Raw genomic sequence first — 19,841 nt, 5'->3', positions numbered from 1 at the left:
TCAGGCTCCTCAACCATTCCCAAATGCTTTGCGTGGGCAGGTGAGGGGCACTGAGGGGTGAAGGCAAGGTTTCATGCATGCTAGGCAAGTGTTCTACTGAACTGTAAACACCAACTGTCTTTGAGACAGGGTCTCACTAAGTGTGGAGACTGACTCGGAACTCACTCTTTAATCCAGGTAGTCTTTAAACTTGAGATTCTCCTGCCTCCGTTTCCTGAGCAGCTAGTGTTACAGGCTAGGCTATACATGAGTTTTAAGAACTCTTATTCTGCCAGGCAGTGGTGGTGCATGCCTTTAATCCCAGAGGCAGGCAGATCTCTCTGAGTTTGAGACCAGCCTGGTCTACAAGAGCTAGTTCCAGGACAGGCTCCAAAGCTACAGAGAAACCCTGTCTCAGAGAGAAAGAGAGAGAGAGAGAGAGAGAGAGAGAGAGAGAGAGAGAGAGAGAGGGAGGGAGGGAGGGAGGGAGGGAGGGAGAGAGAAAAACTGATTGCAGGGATGCCAAGACACCTGAAGTCAGCACAGGAATTAGACTCTCAGTTCCCTTTCCATCTACCTAACAGGTTGAGGATTGGTCTGCATATCAGATCAAGACCACAGTGTCCTTTTCTTCCCACCAGGCACTGGCCACAGAAAGGCTGAATCCATGTATCTATTGGAACGACTTTATTTAAGTACACTGGGCCCCACCAGGCAATGTGACTTTGCGAGGCTGTGCAAGGGACAGGCTTGGGCTAAGAGAGGTGAGCTGGTTAAGCGCACTGCAGTCCACGGGTTGCCACATCGATGCCACACACACCAGCTTCGGCTTACATCTGGCAGGGGCCTTTGGTCATAGGACGGTGGAGAGAGAATACTGTCTGGAATCTGGAACTGAGGTGGGACTCGAGACCACTGGTGAAGGAGCAGGCGAAGACAGCCTCACCCTAGCTTTGTACTGTCTGGGTACAAAGGCCCTTGGACCGCTTCTGAGAACCCGTGTGAGCCCATCAGTTCTTGGCACTTGGGCCCCTTCTCTCCATTCCTGAACAGGTCCAAAGTCAGAAGTGGCTTTGACCAACCCAGAAGGGGCCTCCCTGCCCCTTTCCCTTTGTCTCTCTGGTCAGCTAGAGCGGTCGGTGAAAGGTAACATGGTTAACTGCAGCTTTCTTGGTTTCATGGGTCTAGACCTCTAACATATGTCCCTCACAAGGGCCTCTGCCAAAGAATGATGCTATTTCCTGTTTGGGAAAATCCAACTCCAACCAGCCTAGTGGTTCCAGAGCAGTGAGCAAGTGGAGGAAGGAGAAAAGAGCCCGGCTGGGGTGCCTTGGTGCAGCCCCCAATCCCGCAGGGTCCCACAGCCTACGAATACTGTCAGTTCATCAGCAGGGAGTGATGGCCATGGGTGCTGTGGAAACCTAGTGCTGTAAACATTAGTGTAAGCAAGGTGACCAGTGGGCAGGGGACAGTGAGTCCTCCCTGCAGCCCCTTTACCGAACAAACACTTCAATAAATAAAACTGTGAAGATGGCATTGAAACAAGGATGGATGAGAAGCAAATAACAGGCCCTGGAGCCCACAGGTCCTTAGAGTTTCCCAAGACCCCTGGATGTGGCTGGGGCTTGTAAATTAATCCTGAAGCTATCTCCTGTCCCCAAATGCCCAGTGTGGTCCTGGTTCCTACCTGCTTCCCAGGTGGACATGAGTGTACCCTGCTCTCTCCTGAACCCAGTCTACAAGCACTGCTGGAGTGTTTTTCAGTCTCCCAAACCCAACCTGAAACAGAGCCAGACAGAACTCAGCCTCAGCTCTCAGTCTGATCCAGAGGCATGGACAGCAGGATGATGAACAGGCAGACAGCGCTGCCTCCAGCCGCGGCATTCTGGGGCGGGATGGGGCCAGCCCAGCCTTGATTGGCAGCAGCAAGGTCTCTCTATGGTAATCACCATAGTTCCACATAGCCAGACAAAGGCCTAGCCGAGAAAAGAGTGGGCCTCTGCCAGAGCTCTTCCCTGGAAGGGGCCAGTTAGTAGTCAACCCCAGGCCTCAGGCCATCCATCCCCATCGTGGGTAGTTCAATGTCCTTTCTGGGCCCGGGATCCCTGGGCCCCACGGCACTCGATATGCGCACACACTCATACCCACACACGCACTCACACACACAGGCAGCTCCTCTCCAACACTCCAACTCCAGAAAGCGAGTTTTCAAGTGGAGTTAACTTCAGAGAGAGGTGAAAGTGGTGTCTCAGCATTAGAAGGTTTTCCTGTGGATGGATCGGGCACCGTCTTCTTCGTACTCCTTCTTGGAGACCCACATCTTCTTAAAGGTGTCCAGGGAAGCAAGGATAGAGCCTCTGGAGTGGAGGAAACCCAGAGGAGCAGCGTGAGCGAGTGACACTGTGCAGCCAGCCAATCCTGCAGGGGCCTTTCTTAAAGGGACAGGGTAGGATGGTGGAATAGTCAAAGCTCTCGTCTCCCACTCTGCTCCGTGGGCTACTCACCCAATCCACGTGGAGTACAGCCTCTCCTGGGGTGCAGATATCTGCAGAGGGGTGAAAGGAGTCTAAGACACCCTACCCTACTTACTCCTCTTCTGTATATGTGTGTGTTCCCAGGTATATGTGAGCATGTGTGAACACATACATGTATGTGGGTGTGCGCACGCGCGTGCACTGCACAGAGGCCAGTGTTGGCATCTGGTGTCTTCTCAATCACTCTCTAATTACTGAATCAAGAGCTCACCAGTTCTGTCTAATCTACCTAGACAGCTTGTCCTTGGGGACCTTGTCTTCACCTCCCAAATGCTACAAGTGGCTGCCACGCCTACCTGGCCTTTATGTGAATTCTGGGGACCTGAACTCTGGTCCGGATGCTTGCACACCAAGTGCTTTGTCCACTGAGTCATCTTCCCAGCTCCACCCCTGCCCACCTTTCACTCTTGTCTCACAAGTACAGTGGATAGATGCCATGCAGTAAGTTCCTTGCTGGACTGCTGGCTTCCTGCAGGAGCTGTGGTCAGCCCGACACTAAGCAGGGACATAAACCTGTGGCAGGACTTTGACCCCTTCATTTGGGGACTTGCTTTCTGAGTGACTCCCTTCAGCAGACACTTAGAGGAGTTCTACCTTGAGGGATGAGGGGAGCGTGGCAGCAGTAAAGTCAAACTGTCCATTTAGTGCTCCCGAAGGACACAGTGGGGTCCTAGCTAAGTTCTCTAACACTCTCGCATATATAAACTTGACTGTTCTCAGATAGGGTGTCTATGGAGATCTAGCCTTCAACTTCTGGCAGTCCTCCTGCATCGGTCTCCACAGTGCTAGGATTTCAGTGGGACTGAGAACGGGTCCTCTTTGAGGCCATGTACACTATAGGGTCGTTCTATGTGCTAGGAGCCCCTGGCACTGCCTGTGATTGCCTGAAGGGCCTGGGGAGATCCAGAAGGAGGATACACCATGTGCTAAGTCCTGGGAGCCCAGGTGTACCAGCTTGACCTCCAGTATGCCCCTTACCCTGATCTTCACGTCTTTCGGAGCTAGTTTCTTCACTTCACTCAGCAGCCTGTCACCAAAACCTAAAGGGACAGAAAAAGAGACCCCAAATTAATTCTCTGTACATCCAATTCCTCTAGGATAGAACTTCTCCAACAAGAGTCCCATGAGCAAAGACCAACCTTTGAACAGGGTAGAACCTCCTGAGAGGACGATGTTGGAAAAAAGCGTACGCCGTAAGTCCATGTCAGACTTCTGGATGGCAAACACTAGGACCTCATGGATACCCTCACTCTCCTCGCCAATCAAGTCTGGCCTGAACAGCAGCTCAGGGGCCCGGAACCTGGAAGGGCCAATCTGTAGGGTAAAGAGCCAGCTTAAGAGGTTGGGCTGGACTGGGGTCCCCTGGAACTGGGAACAGAAGAGGTCTTTCTGCCTGTTTCTTAGGAACCAGGTATATGAGAAGCCCAGACTGAAGACAAACCTTCTATGTTAAGGGCCTTAAAGAGCAGACAGGGCTCCTGGGAACAAACGAGGCTTCCAGGAAACCAGGGAGGGGAAATGTTACTGCGAGCTCTGGCATCTCTAGCTAAGACATCTGTGGCATTAACACTCTTGGTAACATCTTACCAGAGGGAGTTCCAGGGAGCAGCAACTTTGCTAATCTGTACCCAAGGGTGGTTAAAGACAGCACAAATACCCACTTCCCTATGCACCCTGACCGAGGGAAGTCCCTCTGAGCCCCTTCCTTTTTCTACAGAGAGGCACTGGGCTGCCCATGCTTCTCAGGGCCTTGCAGGGCATTCCTCTTGAATCCAAGCTTAATGGTGGGTATGGGGGAGAAGGGAAAGATGTGGCACTACCTCAATAGTGCTGCCATCGGGCAGGTAGTACTGGGCCTTCTCCGTCTCCAGCGTCTCATCCTTCTGGGGGTTTATGGACAGGTAGCAGGCTCTCTGCAGAATCAGGTATGGCAGTCAGGATGGCAGGAAAATCTAGCGCACTCCCAGGCAAAGTCCCACCAAAATGACATGCTGTTGCAGAGATCTGTTTGTCTCTCGTGACTGCCTAAGAGTTGCTCACCCAGAACCAGGGACAGCAGTCTGCTGCCCTGAGTTCTTGTTCCACCTTCCCGGTAGGCAAAGCTGGGACTTGGCTCTATAGCTCCTTGGCCTGAGGCTACCCAAATTTAGCCAGGCGCAGACATCCTTCTTTTTCTACCTCTGATATGGTTCTGGTTTCCCATGAGCAGCTCAGAGGCATGTCAGGAGGGTACGATCCACTTAAGAAGGAAAAGACTGTTTCAGCTTCTCCAAGGACGTGAACCACAGTCTGCAGTAATGTGTGCTGTGTAGAGAGCCCAGCTTAGGGACTGGAAATGGCTCCTTTCCCACAAGACGGCGGGATTCAGGAAGGCGAAGGAGAGAGCCACACACAGTGCCAGGGGAGAACAGAGCCTGACCCAGGCCCATGGAGCATTAACCCTCTTCTCTCTCAGGGTCACTATTCCCCATCCCACCCCTAGGCCCAGAGGACAGCACTCACTTCCTTTATGGCCTTGACAATCTCAAACTCGGAGGAGGAGTGGAAATCATAGCCCTCCTTACGTAGGTAGAGGCGGAGGAAGCGGGAGACATCTCGGCCAGCAATGTCAATACGCATGATGGAGTGAGGCATGGCGAAGCCTTCATAAATCGGGACTGCATGGGTGACACCATCCCCGGAATCCAACACCACGCCCGTGGTCCTGCCTGTGGCATAACTGAGGCAAAGGAACAATCACTGAGTTCCACACTCCTCCAGGAAGAACTCCACCTGTCAAAGCTCAGAGTCAGTGGAGTTAAGCCTGGGGTCTACTTTTCTCCTGGGCCCTTCTGGAGAGTGGAATACTAGGGAAACCTTGAATGGGGAGCAGAACTTCTCCAGCATCCTGAAGAGCAGGCCTTTCTGTCTGGAGTCCAGCAGGCCTTTAACTGTTGTGGAGACCCGGCCTAAAGGGCAGTTTCAACTCCCAAGAGAAGGGGCAGGTAAAGAAAAGAGTGAGGAAAACACGATGCTTTTCATTTTCCTGGAGAGCCTGGTCTTCCCCAGGCAGCCTCTGGGGTCTGCCTATAGTTTTCTATCTCCAAATGACAGAGATAAGAGACTCAAGCATGGGAGCAAACCCCTACTCGGTCTCAGTGTTCAGAGGTCAAAGGTATAGTCAGCTTGTACACCCTGTATGTTATGGCAACTTGATGGGGAACCTCCTTCAGCCAATGGCCTTTGAGAGGCTGGACCAGGTTGAGGTGTGGCTTTGGGTACCAAAAAGCCATGGTCCCACCTGCTTGCCCCTCTTCTTCCCATATGCCACACCTGAATGTCTGACCCCATTCCTATTTCCTCACTATGATTCATAAGTTTTCCTTCTTAATAAAGAAAAACCTTAGTATACCCAGTTCGGAGCTAGTGTGGGATTATTTGATTCGCGTTCCCCCATCTGACACATTCTGCTTCAGCAGCTGCTGCCAAGGCTGAATTCTGTCTTATAGAAATGCAGTACCAAAAATATGAGCGCTTTTCATTTGTTCAGAGGTCACAAATTAAGATTTGGATATGAAATTCTTCAATTTCCTTCTGGGGATGCTGGGGATCAAACCCTACACCTTTGTCTATTAGGCAAGGGCTCTACCATTAAGTCTCATACTCAGCCTAGGAAATCTCCCAGACTAAAAATGCTGGCTCACAATTTCTTTCTTCTTTTTTTTTTCCTTTTGGTTTTTCGGGACAGGGTTTCACTGTTTAGCTCTGGCTGTCCTGGAACCAGCTCCTGTAGATCAGGCTAGCCTCCAACTTACAGAGATTGTCTCTGCCTCTCAAGTGCTGGGATTAAAGGCGTGCGCTACCACTGCAAGGCAGGCTCACAATTTCTTAATGGGGTCAAATAAATCCTCTGTGTAGGTCATAGGGTACCATCTCAGCAGCAGACAGATGAAGGCATGAGGCAGGGTGTGAGGGGATCGGGGAGCATGGCAGGGTGGTGGTGTTTGTTTCACAGATATGTTGTGGCTATCTGTACACCATGTGAAGATGTTCTTGCTGTGATTGGTGTAATAAAAAGATGAACAGCCAATAGCTAGGCAGGAGCTATAGGCAGGCCTTCCAGGAGAGAAAGGAAGAGGAGGAAAATCTATGTGCACAGGAAACCCCAGGAGACACAGAGGGGAAACAGGATGGAAGAGACATAACGCTACGTGATAGACTGTAGATTAATATAAATGGGTTAGTATACGTTATGAGAGCTAGTTAGAATAAGTCAAAGCTATTGGCTAAGCTTTCATAATAATTCTGTCATTATTTGGGAGGTAGCTGGTGGGACAGCAAAAGCCTCATTACAGATACACCAGCAGCCTCGCGGAGCACCTGGCAGACAACACAGAGCAATGCTGGGATACACTGAGCCTTCAGGAAGGGCGAGGGCGGCATATGGTCATGGAGTTGGACACCAAACCTGAGATTAGACACTGGGATAGCAGCAGTCCCAGCCACACCCGTGCTTCCGGCTTCCTCTGAGGCCTCAATGTCTAGTTTCAGGAAAAGTTCCTCTCACTCTCCTAGTTCCTAGCTCCTCCTCACAGGCAGCCACTACTCACAGGCTGAGCACGGCTTGCATGGAGATAAAGAGGGCCGGCACGTTGAAGGTCTCGAAGAAAACTTCTGCAGCTCGTTCCCGGTTTTTCCGAGGGTTTAAAGGCGCCTCAGTCAGGAGCACAGGATGCTGCGGAAAGAGGCCCAGGAGGCAGGCAGTGTGAGCCAGCTGTGCACTCTCGTGACCCTGCCTTCAAAGTCTGCTAGTCCAGGGAACCTGCCAGCCTCCCTCAGAGGAAAAAGCTGAGCTCATCACATGCCGTGCCCAACTTCACATCCTAAAGTCCCATTCTGTCCTTACCCTCCGAGTCCACCTCCTTGTCTTCCAAAACTCATCTCTAGGTCCCTGAATCTGCTGTGTATTGTCTACTTGACAAGATTTTGTTAAACTCTGAATTATGATACGTAAATTTATCTCAAAATAGAAAATTAAAATTTAATGTTGATTTTGTTCTGTGGTACTGGAGATTGGTTCACATGCTAGACACTTCCAAAGAGCTGCATTTACAGCCCTTTTATTTATTATTATTTATAATTTTTATTTTATGTTCATTGGTGTTTTGCTTACATGTGTCTGTGGGAAGGAGTCGGATTTCCTAGATCTGGAGTTACAGACAGGTGTAAGTCGCCATGTGGGTGCTGGGAATTGAACCCAGGTCTTTTGCAAGCACAGTTAGTGCTTTTTTTGGTTTGTTTGTTTTGTTTTTAAAAGACTTATTTTGAGTGCTCTATCTGCATGTACACCTGCATACCAGAAGAGGGCATCGGATCCCACTAGAGATGGCTGTGAGTGAACATGTGGTTGCTGGGAATTGAGCTCAGGACCTCTGTATATCCCCAGCCCCCATTTTTGTTTTTTGAGATAAGAATCTTGCTATAGTCAGTTGGGGGTAGCACAGACTTTTAATCCCAGCACTCAGAAGGCAGAGGCAGGAGGATGTCTGTAAGTTTGTGGATTGCCTGGTCTACAGAGGGACTTTCAGGACAATCAATAGTACACAGAGAAACCCTGTCTCAAAGAACAAAAACAAGGTTGGGTAATGGTAGCACATACCTTTAATCCTAAGAAGGTGGAGCTCTGTGAGTTTGAGGCCAGCCTGGTCTTCAGAACTAGTTCTAGAACAGCCAAGGTACACAAACCCTATCTTTCCTTGTTTTTTCAGACAGGTTTGGGGCCTGTCCTGTAACTAGATCTTGTAGACCTGGCCGGTCTTGAACTCATAGAGATCCACCTGCCACTGCCTCCCAGGTGCTGGGATTAACGGTGTGCACCACCACTGCCTGGTTTAGAAACCCTATCTTGAAACACTCCCACCTCCAAAAAAGAGTCTTGCTACATGGCCCTAGACTGGTCTCAAATGTCCCCCCTCCTGCCACTGCTGCCTTCCAGGTGCTGGCATTACAAACATATGCTGCTATACCTAAATTCCATTCTAATACACATATTAGAACTGCCTCTGCCTCCTGAGCATTGGGGTTAAAGGCCTGCACTACCACCACCCAGCTCAGTTCGAACATATTAATGGACTGGTATGAAGATAAAATTAGACTATCTCTAGAAAGTATATAAAGCCGAGTGCCAGCACACATTTAGACTCATCTTGGCAGCAGCCACTGCCATCCTCATCCTCATCATCGCGGGAGTGTGGTTCTGCCCAGCGTGGCATCCTGCACAGTAGTGTCCCGCACACGGGCCCCTCACCTCCTCTGAGAAGGTCTGCAGCTGGTCCTTAGAATAGACGTACTGCCAGATGCGCTCCATGTCATTCCAGTCCTTGACGATGCCATGTTCCATGGGGTAGCGGATTGACAGCAGCCCTCGGTGCTCCTGCAAGCAGAAGGCACAGTCTGTAGCAGCAGCTGGGCTCTGCCTGGCACCCTGCTCTCCCAGGCCTGAGCTGTGTAGGCAGAATCCCTTCTGAAGGAGCTGCAGCTTCCCAGGGTTGCAGCCTGCAGTCCTCACCCATGCTGAGGGCAGGCATCATTCTAAGCTGGAGACTGTATGCTGCAAGCTGCCTGTACTGTCTGAGCAGCTGCACAGCAGAAGGTCTCCGCATTTCCATGGCCCCCATGTGCCCTGTGGTACCCACCTCCGCACTTGGAACCTAGCGTGGCAGCATAACTCTAGTTATGGTTCTGCCAAAGCTAGGGTAATTAACTCATACCTAGGGCAGGTCAGAATGGATCTCCCCCCTGAATCCCTCTTGCCAAAAATATAACCAAACCAATCAACCTAAACATTGGTAAGGCAGTGACAAGATCCAGAAAGACAGTAGAAGTCCCATTTTCCAGACTGGTCTCTAAATTACAAAGTGGGGTTCCAGATACTTTTTATCCAAGGCCAGAGTCTGCTCTTGGGAGAAAATGATCCCTTTACTTATTGCTGTGTCCAGCTGCAAACACTTCCATTATGGCGGCTAAGGCAGGTCCTCTGCCAGCCTGTGGTTCCTGCTTCACTGGGGATTACCTCAGCTTTGGGGCCAATGAAGATGTCACCTTCAAGGGCTCCTGCCATGACACGGACATGCTTGGGTCTGCCCACACTAGAAGAGACAGCAAAAGGAACATTTCTCATTTCAGGACAGACCACGAGGGCACAGTCCAGATGCAGCAATGTACTCCCAGTCCACTGTGCCCATCTCCGAGGAGGGAGGTCAACCTCCACTTCCTTTCCTTTCTGAGTTCTGTGTAAAGAGCATGTACTGCTCTCTTCCCGCTGCTCTTCTGAAGAGGCAAGCAGGCCTTTGTCCCCTCTCTCTGTCTTTCTCTCCCCTCCCCTTTACCCTTTTCTCAAAAAACTTCATATTCAAGCTCTGAAAAAATAAAGATAAAAAGAATATGTACTATTTCAAGTTATTTTCATATTATTGACTTGTATTATATTGTTTGTAAATTATAACTCTAGTTCTTATATTTTCCCAATGTGTGTATAGATAGAATTTCTGAATGGCTGGGCAGTGGTGGCACACTTAGGAGGCAGAGCAAATCTCTGTGAGTTCGAGGCCTGCCTGGTCTCCAGAGCTAGTTCCAGGACAGCAAGAGCTGTTAAACAGAGAAACCCTGTCTTGAAAAACCAAAAAAATAGGGATGGAGAGATGGCTCAGCAGTTAAGAGCATTGCCTGCTCTTCCAAAGGTCCTGAGTTCAATTCCCAGCAACCACATGGTGGCTCACAACCATCTGAAATGAGATCTGATGCCCTCTTCTGGCCTGCAAGCATACACACAGACAGAATATTGTATACATAATAAATAAATAAATATTAAAAAAAAAAAAAACAAAGAAAAACCAAAAAATAAAATAAAACTAAATTAAAAATTAAAAAAAAAAAGCTGGGTGGTAGTGGCACACACCTTTAATCTCAGCATTTAGAGGCAGGCGAATCTCTGTGAATTTGCCTGGTCTACAGAGCAAGTTCCAGGACAGGCCCAAAAGCTACAGAGAAACCCTGTCTCGAAAAACCAAAAATAAAAATAAAATAAAAAAAAATAGAGGGTTCTGTGGCTCTCTAAGTCACCAAGGACAAAAATTGATGGCATTAGATAGAATCAGAGTTGGTTTGTTTTTTGTTTGTTTATTTTGAGACAGGGTCTTTCTGTTGTCCTGATTGTCCTGAAACTCACCACGAAGACCTGGCTGGCCTCCCAAATGCTGGACTTAAGGCATGTGACACCATACCCAGCCTTAGAATCAGATTTTTAAAAAGAGGGCCAGCAAAAGGGCTCTTGATATGCTCGTCAGTGGACTGAGTTTGATTCCTGGAACCACATAAAGGTGTGAGGAGCAGACTTGGCTCCACAACGCTGTGCTCTGACCAGCACACACATGTTGTAGCACCTACCTCCTCCAACTCTCACACACTCACATGCACACACACACACACACACACACACACACACACACACACTTAAAAAAATTAGAGGCCAGCCGGGCAGTGGTGGTGCACGCCTTTAATCCCAGCACTCGGGAGGCAGAGGTAGGTGAATCTCTGTGAGTTCGAGGCCAGCCTGGTCTACAAGAGCTAGTTCCAGGACAACCTCTAAAGCTACAGAGAAACCCTGTCTCGAAAATCCAAAAAAAATAAAATAAAATAAAAAATAAACTAGAGGCCTTTTGCTGCACATCTCAGTATATGCCAGGTAGTAACACATTCCTTTGTTTATCGTCCTGGGTACCAAGGCTAACCTGGGAATTCTTCCTCCTCAATGAGGCAGGGCTGGGCACGGGGGACAAAGTCGACAAGAGCCCCATAGTCACAACCAACCTCAAAATGACTTACTAGTTTGGAAAGCAGTATTTGGGGATCTGATCACCAGCAAAACCAGCTTTAATCACACCGGATCCCTGGGGAGAGAGGACAAAGAAAAGTGAGGCCCAGCAATAAGTCAAGCTGTTACGTGGTTCCATTTCCATTCAGAGAGAAAGAGAACGTATTTGTGCATATAACAGATGTGTTGACAGGAGTATAGGAGAAGGTGAATACTATTCAGGAAGAGATGGGACTGGAGATGGCGGCCAGGACCTCCACTGCATACTCAATGAACTGTTCAATTTTTCTGTAGTTTTCTCCTTTCCTACATGGAATATACTTTGAGTATAACAAGTGATATTAATGGGGCTTATCAGATAAAAGCCTTTGTCATACCCGTCTGGTGGAAAGTGAACTAGCTCCACAAACTTGCTCTCTGCCTCCACATGTGCACTGTGGCATGTACACACCTGAACTGTCGATGCGCATACATGATAACAAATAAAACGCAATTTAAAGTATTAATAAAGGGAAGAAAAAATAAACAGAAAACATGAGAAATAGAATTACCTAGAAGTAGTTACCACAAGCAGGGCGGCAGGGAAAGCATGTGTATTTTTCTCTTCTCCTAGCCTTACACGTCAACCTTCCTGTCCCAGGTCTCTAGGACACACCTCACTAGGTATCTCGCACTAATTCTGCCTGGATGCATGTTCTCTGGCTCTTAGAGGACACAGCACTACACTTTGTAGGGTTTGTTGTTTTTTACAAGCCAGTGTTTTACTCCTTTGCCTCCTGACAGTCGAGGGCAGAGAGGTCTCAATGTCTTGCCTGAGGAGAGGAGACAAGAGTCAAACTCCTGCTCCACGACTCGAGTGCAGTGTCAGGAAAGAAAGAACCCTTTTCCTTTCTCTCTTCCTTCCTTCATTTTTCTTCCTTCCTTTCTTTTCTCTTTCTTTCTTTCTTTCTTTTTTTTTTTTTTTTGGATTTTCGAGACAGGGTTTCTCTGTAGCTTTTGGTTCCTGTCCTGGAACTAGCTCAGGCTGGTCTCGAACTCAAGAGTTCTGCCTGCGTCTGCTTCCCAAGTGCTGGGATTAAAGGCATGTGTGACCACTGCCCACCACCCAGCAAGAACCCCTTTTCTAACAAGTAAAAAGCATCATATCTTCCAGGACCCAACTAATGTGAACACTGACTGTAGGAACTCACAACCGCATGCAGGGAAGAAGGCAAGAGCTGATGCTGTTTGCAAATTCTCCCATTCCCTTCCTCTAACCCTGACTACAACCAGATCTGATGCCCATGTTCTTCTAGCTCACCTGGTTTTCCGTCAACTACTTCTCCACACGGCATACAGTTAGTACATGACAGATGCAAGCAAGCCAGGTTATCTTTGCACCAAAGGCTTTCTGGTACACCCCATCTGGAGGTGACAAGAGCAGTCATCTCGGTGTGTCTGCCTCTAGCCAGTCGGAGGACCAGGGTATGTGTGGTGAGAAGTGGTGGAAGGACTGGGGAGACAGCAAATAAGGGAAGATGTGCAGACTCGCTGGCCTGGACAGTGTGGCAAGGAGCCCGGGAAGTTGCAACTGTGACCTGAGCTCAAAAGCCTAGGAGGGGGAATTCTCTGCCGGCAAACCCCAGGGCTTGGGCAATGGTGTGGATGGATGGGCACAGCACCATGCAAAAGACCTTCAGGAACTTGTTAGTTCAAGCTTCTACTTGTTCATTGTCTGCACAGGGTGTGTCCAGCCTTCAGACTAGCTGGATCTCCTGGCAGGGGTCCAGACCAGAGAGTGAAGGTGAGTCCCAAGACAGGATTTCACGTATCACAGGCTGGCCTCAAACTTGTTCTGGAGCTGGAGGTGACCCAGAACTCCTGCTCTACTGCCTCCACCTCCTCAACGACGGGATTTTACAGGTGTGTGCCTCCATGCACTCTCAGATCTGAATTCTTTTTCTTTTTTTAGGTTTTTGAGGCAGGGTTTCTTTGTATAGCTTTGGCTGTCCTGGAAAGTTAGGTCAGGCTGGCTTCAAACTCACAGAGAGCTGCCTGCCTCTACCTCCCCAGTGCTGGGATTAAAGGCATACACCACCACTGCCCAGCTAGATTTGAAATTTTTTTTTGAGACAGGTTTCTCTAGCTTTTTTTTTTAAGTATTTATTTATTATGTATACAACATTCTGTCTGTATGTATGCCAGAAGAGGGCACCAGACCTCATTACAGATGGTTGTGAGCCACCATGTGGTTGCTGGGAATTGAACTCAGGACCTTTGGAAGAGCAGGCAATGCTCTTAACCTATGAGCCATCTCTCCAGCCCCTTCTCTAGCTTTTTTAAAGTTTGTCCTGGAACTCATTCTGTAGACCAGGCTGGCCTTGAACTCACAGAGATCTACCTGCCTCTGCTGGGATTAAAGGCGTGTATCACCACCACCTGACTTTAGATTTGAATATTTTTAAGAGTTGATTTCCCAAGTAGTTTGCTTTGAGTTTACTAGCACAAGGACAAGAGTCTGGGTAACAAGGCAACTTAAGACATCAGATTCAGCCAAGCATGTGGCACATGCCTGTATACACTCCCAATTGGAGGCTGAGACAGGAAGATCCAGATTTAAGGAAGCTACATGGCAAGACCTTGCATCAGAAAACCAAGCTAGAGATGGCTCAGTGGTTAAGAGCACTGACTGCTCTTCAGAGGACCCAGATGGATTCCCAACAACCACATTGTGGCACTACATGTTTGTGGTGTAAAGACATGCAGGCAAAACACCATATATATAAAATGCAAACAGAGCTCAACAAAACCCAAAGCCAAGCGAAGCAATGCCAGACTCATTTATTTGTCTCTGTCTTCCTAGCAGAAGTGTAACAGGCCCACTGCAGTACTGTGCCTTTTTGAAGGGAAACCTGTGATTATCCTCCTGTGTCTGGCAGCAAACCACCACTACATGACAAAGCAAGTGTCTCACTGCCCTCTGTTACAATTTTTGCTTCCCCCTTTTCTCTACTTTATTTCAAGTTCCTTAAGATCAGAGATGTCACATCTGTCATCTGCTAGACACTCACAAGAGACTAGCTGATGAGAGTTAAAATCACAAGTAAAGGAGTGACAGTTGCCAGGCAGTGGTGGCACACACCTTTAATCCCAGCACTTGGGAGGCAGAGGCAGGCGGACCTCTGTGAATTCAAAATCAGAAAATCAGCCTGATCTACAGAGTGAGACCCTGTCTCAAAAACAAACAAACAAAAAAAAAAAACACAACAACAACAACAAAAAAACAACAAAAGAAATTGGCAGGTGAACCTAAATTATGAATCTGAACGAGCAGTTGCAACGCCAGCAAGCAGCCCCAGGCAGAGGTGGTGTGAAGAAGGCAAATGTAGCATCAGAGTGATGCCTTTGGAAGAACCAGACCCAGCTTGTCCCTAGGGCCCCGGCAGGCCTGTCAGGACCAGGGCTGGACCAACAAGCAGGGGCAGGAGGTGATGAGTTACTCTATTCTGTACCTCACCTCAGAGCACACAAAAGCTGACATCCACTTCTTTAACAGCATCTAGACAGGAACTGTGTACCTCGCAATGAGCTGCCCCATGCTATTCGCTTTAGCAAAGGAAATAAACAAACACTCTGTAGAGGCTTCTTGAAAATGCAGTCTCATGAAATGTTGGATTTAGGAGGGCTAAAGTCAGCTCCTAGCCGCCAATGACCATTCTGATGCAGGCAAGGAGCAACTCCCTCAGCAGGCTCTCCCAGTACCATCGGGCTGTAGGCTTGTGCCTGAGCAGATTTTATCTAAGCACTTCAGGTTGCTTGATGTGGTGGGAAAGAGGCCCGTGATCTCCCATCTCACAAATAAGAGCAGGATCCTTTTAGAGCGCTGGTCCAGGACAGGGGTTGCTAATTGGTCCATTTTGATTCTATGACTCTGTTTGGTTCATAAAGTACTTTAAAGAAAGACAAAAAACTTACTGAGATAAAATTTCACACACATAATTTACAAATTTAAGGTATAGTACAGTTCGATGTATTTTAGTATGGTCAGACTTGTATATAACCAGGGTTTAATCACAAACTTGTAACTAACTGAAGAACTTATTTTACCACTCCAAAAAGATGCCCTGTGCCCAGTAACAATCATTCTGCATCAGAAGAACCCATTCCTCCAGCACTTGCTGCTACCTACCTATTTTCGTAAATCACAAGACTTAGATTTACTGGCATTGGCTACAAATGGCAGACTGCATGTGAACTTCCCTTCTGATTTCCATACGGTGGTACACACCTGTAATCTCAGATCTCTGGAGGCAGGTAGGCAGGAGGACCCTAAGTTTGAAGCCAGCTTTGTCTATATAACGAGTCTCCAGTGTAGCCAGAGCGGCATAGTGAGAGTCTTTGTAAGAAAAGAAACAAAGTCTGGACAGACAGTTAAGGACACTTGCTGCTCTTCCACAGGACACAGGGTGGATTCCCAAGCACCAACCCAGCAGCTCATGACTCTATAATTCCAGTTCCAGGGCATCGGACGCCCTCTGCAGGCCTCCACAGGCCCTGCATGCATGCAGTGTACAAAATTTGAGAAAAGAAATGGGGGGCTGAAGAGATAGCGCATTAGTTGGGAGCACTTGCTGTTCTTCCAGAGGACTAGAGTGATTCCCAGAATCCATACTGGTTGCGAGTGGATTCGCAACCGCCTGTAACTTCAGCTCCAGGGATCCAAGGCAAAGGAGCTGGTGGGATGAGCACGCTGTTCCTGCACTGTTAATGCCAAAACAAAACTGATAATTCTTTTTTTTTTTAAAAAAAGACTTCATTTTAATTATGTGTATATGTGTATGTCTTGTGTGTGGTCTATGTATGTGTGTGCAAGGGCCCTCAGAGACCACAGAGGGTGTTGGATCCTCTGGAGCTGTAAGCTGCCCACAAGGGTGCTGGGAATGGAACTGCGGTCCCCTGCAGGAGCACCAGTGCTCTGAACTGCTGGGCCATGTCTCTAGCCTGAGACGATCATTCTGACAGTTTTTTCTTTTAACAACTAAATAAAAGGTGGATCCAACACACAGAAATGAGCTAAAGACATACGTGGTCGTGTTCTCTAGATATCAATGCTGAGAAGAAGAAATTCCACAAGACCCTGTCTCAAACAAACAAACAGGGTCTCACATCTTAGAAGCTGGCTTCAAACAATGACCTTGAATTTCGATTTTCCTGTCTCCACCTCTCTAGTGCTGGGATCACAGGCATGGACCACCACATCCGATTGATAGGCCAGGTCTATGCTGTGCTAGGGATGGAGCCCAGCACATGTCATGTCATGCATGTCAGACAAGCACTACCAGCTGGGCCACCGACCCACCCCCCAGTCTCAGCTTCACCCTTTTTGTTCTTTTTTTTTTTTTTTTTTTTCAAGACAAGGTTCTTGTCTACAGAACAGTTCTAGCTGTTCTGGAATTCGCTCTGTCCACAGGCTGGTCTCGAACTCACAGAGATTCGCTTGCCTGTGCCTCCAGAGTGCTGGGATTAAAGACGTGCACCACCACGTCCCGGCTCAGCCTCACCTTTTAAAAAGGCAGTTTACAACATATAAAGCAGCCTTCCTTGAAAGACTGAAGAACTTGGAACCAGGTGATTTCATTGTTAGTTGGATCTTCAACTCCTAAAGTGGGTAGCCTGAAAAATCTTCCCCAGCCTCCTGTTCTTGCATAAACTGGGGAGAGCAATCTTCATCTACCTACGATGCAAATAAAAGAACCTAGTGGTTCGCCCAGGTCAGAAGGGCTGGGGCATCACAGGTACTCTGATCGGATAAGGTCGGCCTAGGACAGAGGGAACTGGTGGTTTGCCTCAAAGAAGGGGGTCTTGAAAGAGCACGGAAGATTTCAATCAGTCTCGCCTGGACCAAACCTTTGAGTGAAATACAGAAACTGAAGATAAGTGCCCAGCCTCATAAGAGCAATAGTTAGGTTCTATTTGTCATTATTGATGCATTTGTGGGGGCGTGGCTAGCAAAGGAACGACATTTGGATAAGGCGACAACTCAGAGGGCACCGCTGCGGAATATGACCTTGATCTCTTCCACCTTTGGGGTTCCTTCTGTGAAAGGGGCGGCAAACTTCCTTCTGAGCCATTCCCTTTTCCCGAGGCTTCCATTTATATGTTGGCCAAAGTGCCCTGCAAACGCTAGCGTCCCTGACAGACACTGCATAGATAATCTGCCGCCTCTCAGCTGGGCACTGCAAAAGGAAAGCACCTGGCTTGCTTTTCATTTTTTCACTCTCCTTTTTTGTTAACCTTTACTAACTATAATTTATAATTACAAAAATAACTGATATCCTATAGCCATTTCTGGCACAAGATTACCCGGCCCCACCCAGGTACAGTTTACAACGCCGCCCGGCCGGCCGGCTCACACCCAAGGAAACTGCCCTTCTTCACCGGTGGCCCAGCCCATCGCCTTCCGCACTGAGTGAGTCCAGCCAATCCCCACCGCCCTAGAGCACTGCCCCACCCCTCACAGAAGGGAAACACTATGGCGGCCACAAGAGCGACAAGGGCGCCAGCCAATAATCGCAGAGTGCTGTTCTAATCCGGCAAGGCCCGGAGGCGGGACCAATAGGCCAAGATAGACGGGGAGAGCAGCCAATTGAGTGATGGGAGGCCAGGGAGAAGGCGGGTGCTAGGGTCCCAGAGAACGGTTAAGGCCCCTTGAGCCGAGGGTCCAAGGACCCTTCTCAGTCTACACCTCTTCCCTTTGTCTGCCCTCAAATTCTCCGTCACACGGTGCTGCTGGCCGCCCTCCGTACAAACTGTGGATGTGGAGAGGACGGGGGCGGCGGCGGCTGAACCCGCCTGACAGGCCGGGCCAGTGACAAAGAGCAGGCGGCCTAGGCTGAAACCTCGGAAACGATCCCTTCTGGAGGACAGCACAGTCTCTTCAGAGATAGGAAAGACGCTACTCACGTTGTCGATCACAACAGGCTGGTTGGCGATCACATCGTAGGACTCCATGGCAGAGGAATCTTTCCTTCCGAGGAAGGAACTGCCAGCCCGGTCCGCTGCAAACGCCACTGACACGCATGCGCAGTCTAATCGCCGGTTCTGGGCGTTCAGGGAGCGGCCCGACCGCGTCTCCCAAGAACTACAGTCCCCAGAACCCTTTGCCGCAGGGCCAGCGCTCCAAACAGGGCCCGAGTCCCGCGGAGTTTAGAAAATTGGTCGGTGTATTTCCGATGTAGGGTGCCATGGGGTTTGTAGTCTCGGTAGATTCGAGAGCCACAGGTTGATGCATGCCTGGATTTGTAGTCCCTTCGAAGCATTTCCCAGTACACTCTTAAATTCTAGAGTCTAGAGTACTTGGGCTGAGATTAGTCAGTAGTTCAGGTGCGGTTAAATTTTTCAGATTAGTCCCACCACTCAGCCATTCCTTCACTTGGGCAATATAAACTATTAATAAACATTTCTGGGACTGGAATGTCTCTCAGTGGTAGATTGCTTTTCCTGCATGTACAAGATCTGCAGCCCCTCCAGCTGGTAGCTACGCACTCGAGAGACACAGGCAGGCGGATTTCTAAGTTCGAGGTCAGCTTGATTTGTAGAGTGAGTTCCGGGACAGCCAGGGCCACACAGAAAAACCCTGTCCTCGACAAACAACACAAAAACCCTTATAACAAAAGCTAACAAAAGTTATCAAAAACATCTAAAGCTGGATGCAGTGGAACTACTGGCCTAAAATATCATCATTTTTTTTAAAGACTTATTTATTATGTATACAATATTCTGTCTGCGTGTATCCCTGCAGGCCAGAAGAGGGCACCAGACCCCATTACAGATGGTTGTGAGCCTCCATGTGGTTGTCGGGGAATTGAACCCAGGACCTCTGGAAGAGCAGTCAGCGCTCTCAACCTCTGAGCCATCTCTCCAGCCCTCACCTAAATGTTTAAAAACTGCTTTAGTATCTCTTTTCTTGAGCGTAAAACCTAGATGGATGAGAATATTTAAGTGAAGAGAAAGTATGCATAAATGCTTTTAACAGCCTGATTTTATTTAATATTTATTTATTTATTATGTATACAATATTCTTTCTACGTGTATGCCTGCAGGCCAGAAGAGGGCACCAGACCTCATTACAGATGGTTGTGAGCCACCATGTGGTTGCTGGGAATTGAACTCAGGACCTTTGGAAGAGCAGGCAATGCTCTTAACCACTGAGCCATCTCTCCAGCCCCCTAACAGTCTGATTTTTTCCTTGGAGTATTTATTTCCCTGCCTCTTCAAGTTGCTTTTAGTCACTAGCGCCTAGAAATAGTAAAGGATTGTAATATATTATTAATGACACACGCCGGGCGGTGGTAGCGCACGCCTTTTAATCCCAGCACTCAGGAGGCGGAGACAGACTATTCTCCATGAGTTCGAGGCCAGCCTAGTCTATGAAGCGAGTTCCAGGACAGCCAGAACTGTTACACAGAGCAACCCTGTCTCGAAAAACCAAACAAATA

At 48.6% G+C, this 19,841-nt stretch overlaps 1 protein-coding gene across 2 annotated transcripts; it reads right to left on the bottom strand.

Annotated features, from left to right (window-relative positions):
• Positions 1-651: 651 nt before the first annotated feature.
• Actr1a (actin related protein 1A) lies at positions 652-18,435 on the bottom strand. Of its 2 annotated transcripts, XM_050147076.1 has the most exons (11): positions 18,307-18,435; positions 11,376-11,440; positions 9,565-9,640; positions 8,800-8,925; positions 7,103-7,227; positions 5,016-5,232; positions 4,334-4,426; positions 3,653-3,827; positions 3,492-3,553; positions 2,484-2,524; positions 652-2,336 (listed from the first exon to the last, which is right to left on the bottom strand). In XM_050147076.1, exons 1-11 carry the CDS (start codon positions 18,352-18,354, stop codon positions 2,234-2,236), a joined length of 1,131 nt encoding a protein of 376 aa, XP_050003033.1. In that variant the 5' UTR covers positions 18,355-18,435; the 3' UTR covers positions 652-2,233. The 2 variants fall into 2 exon arrangements, with proteins under 2 accessions (XP_050003033.1, XP_050003041.1); XM_050147084.1 differs by lacking the exon at positions 3,492-3,553.
• Positions 18,436-19,841: the final 1,406 nt, after the last annotated feature.

Source organism: Alexandromys fortis, unplaced genomic scaffold, assembly GCF_014885135.2.
Source record: "Alexandromys fortis isolate MF-2015 unplaced genomic scaffold, M_Fortis_MF-2015_v1.1 scaffold_16, whole genome shotgun sequence".
NCBI lineage: Eukaryota > Metazoa > Chordata > Mammalia > Rodentia > Cricetidae > Alexandromys > Alexandromys fortis.
The sequence above is the reverse complement of the archived record's forward strand: the minus strand, read 5'-3'. Positions and strand labels throughout refer to the sequence as shown.

What these genes read in the sequence shown, in the direction of transcription:
- Actr1a (XM_050147076.1), bottom strand. Translation starts at nt 18,354, where the DNA reads ATGGAGTCCTACGATGTGATCGCCAACCAGCCTGTTGTGATCGACAAC. An exon ending in ATGCAAGCCGTGCTCAGCCT is followed by an intron (nt 5,233 to 7,102) that starts GTGAGTAGTGGC and finishes CCTTTGCCTCAG; the next exon opens with TTATGCCACAGGCAGGACCA. An exon ending in TTGTCAAGGCCATAAAGGAA is followed by an intron (nt 4,427 to 5,015) that starts GTGAGTGCTGTC and finishes CTGATTCTGCAG; the next exon opens with AGAGCCTGCTACCTGTCCAT.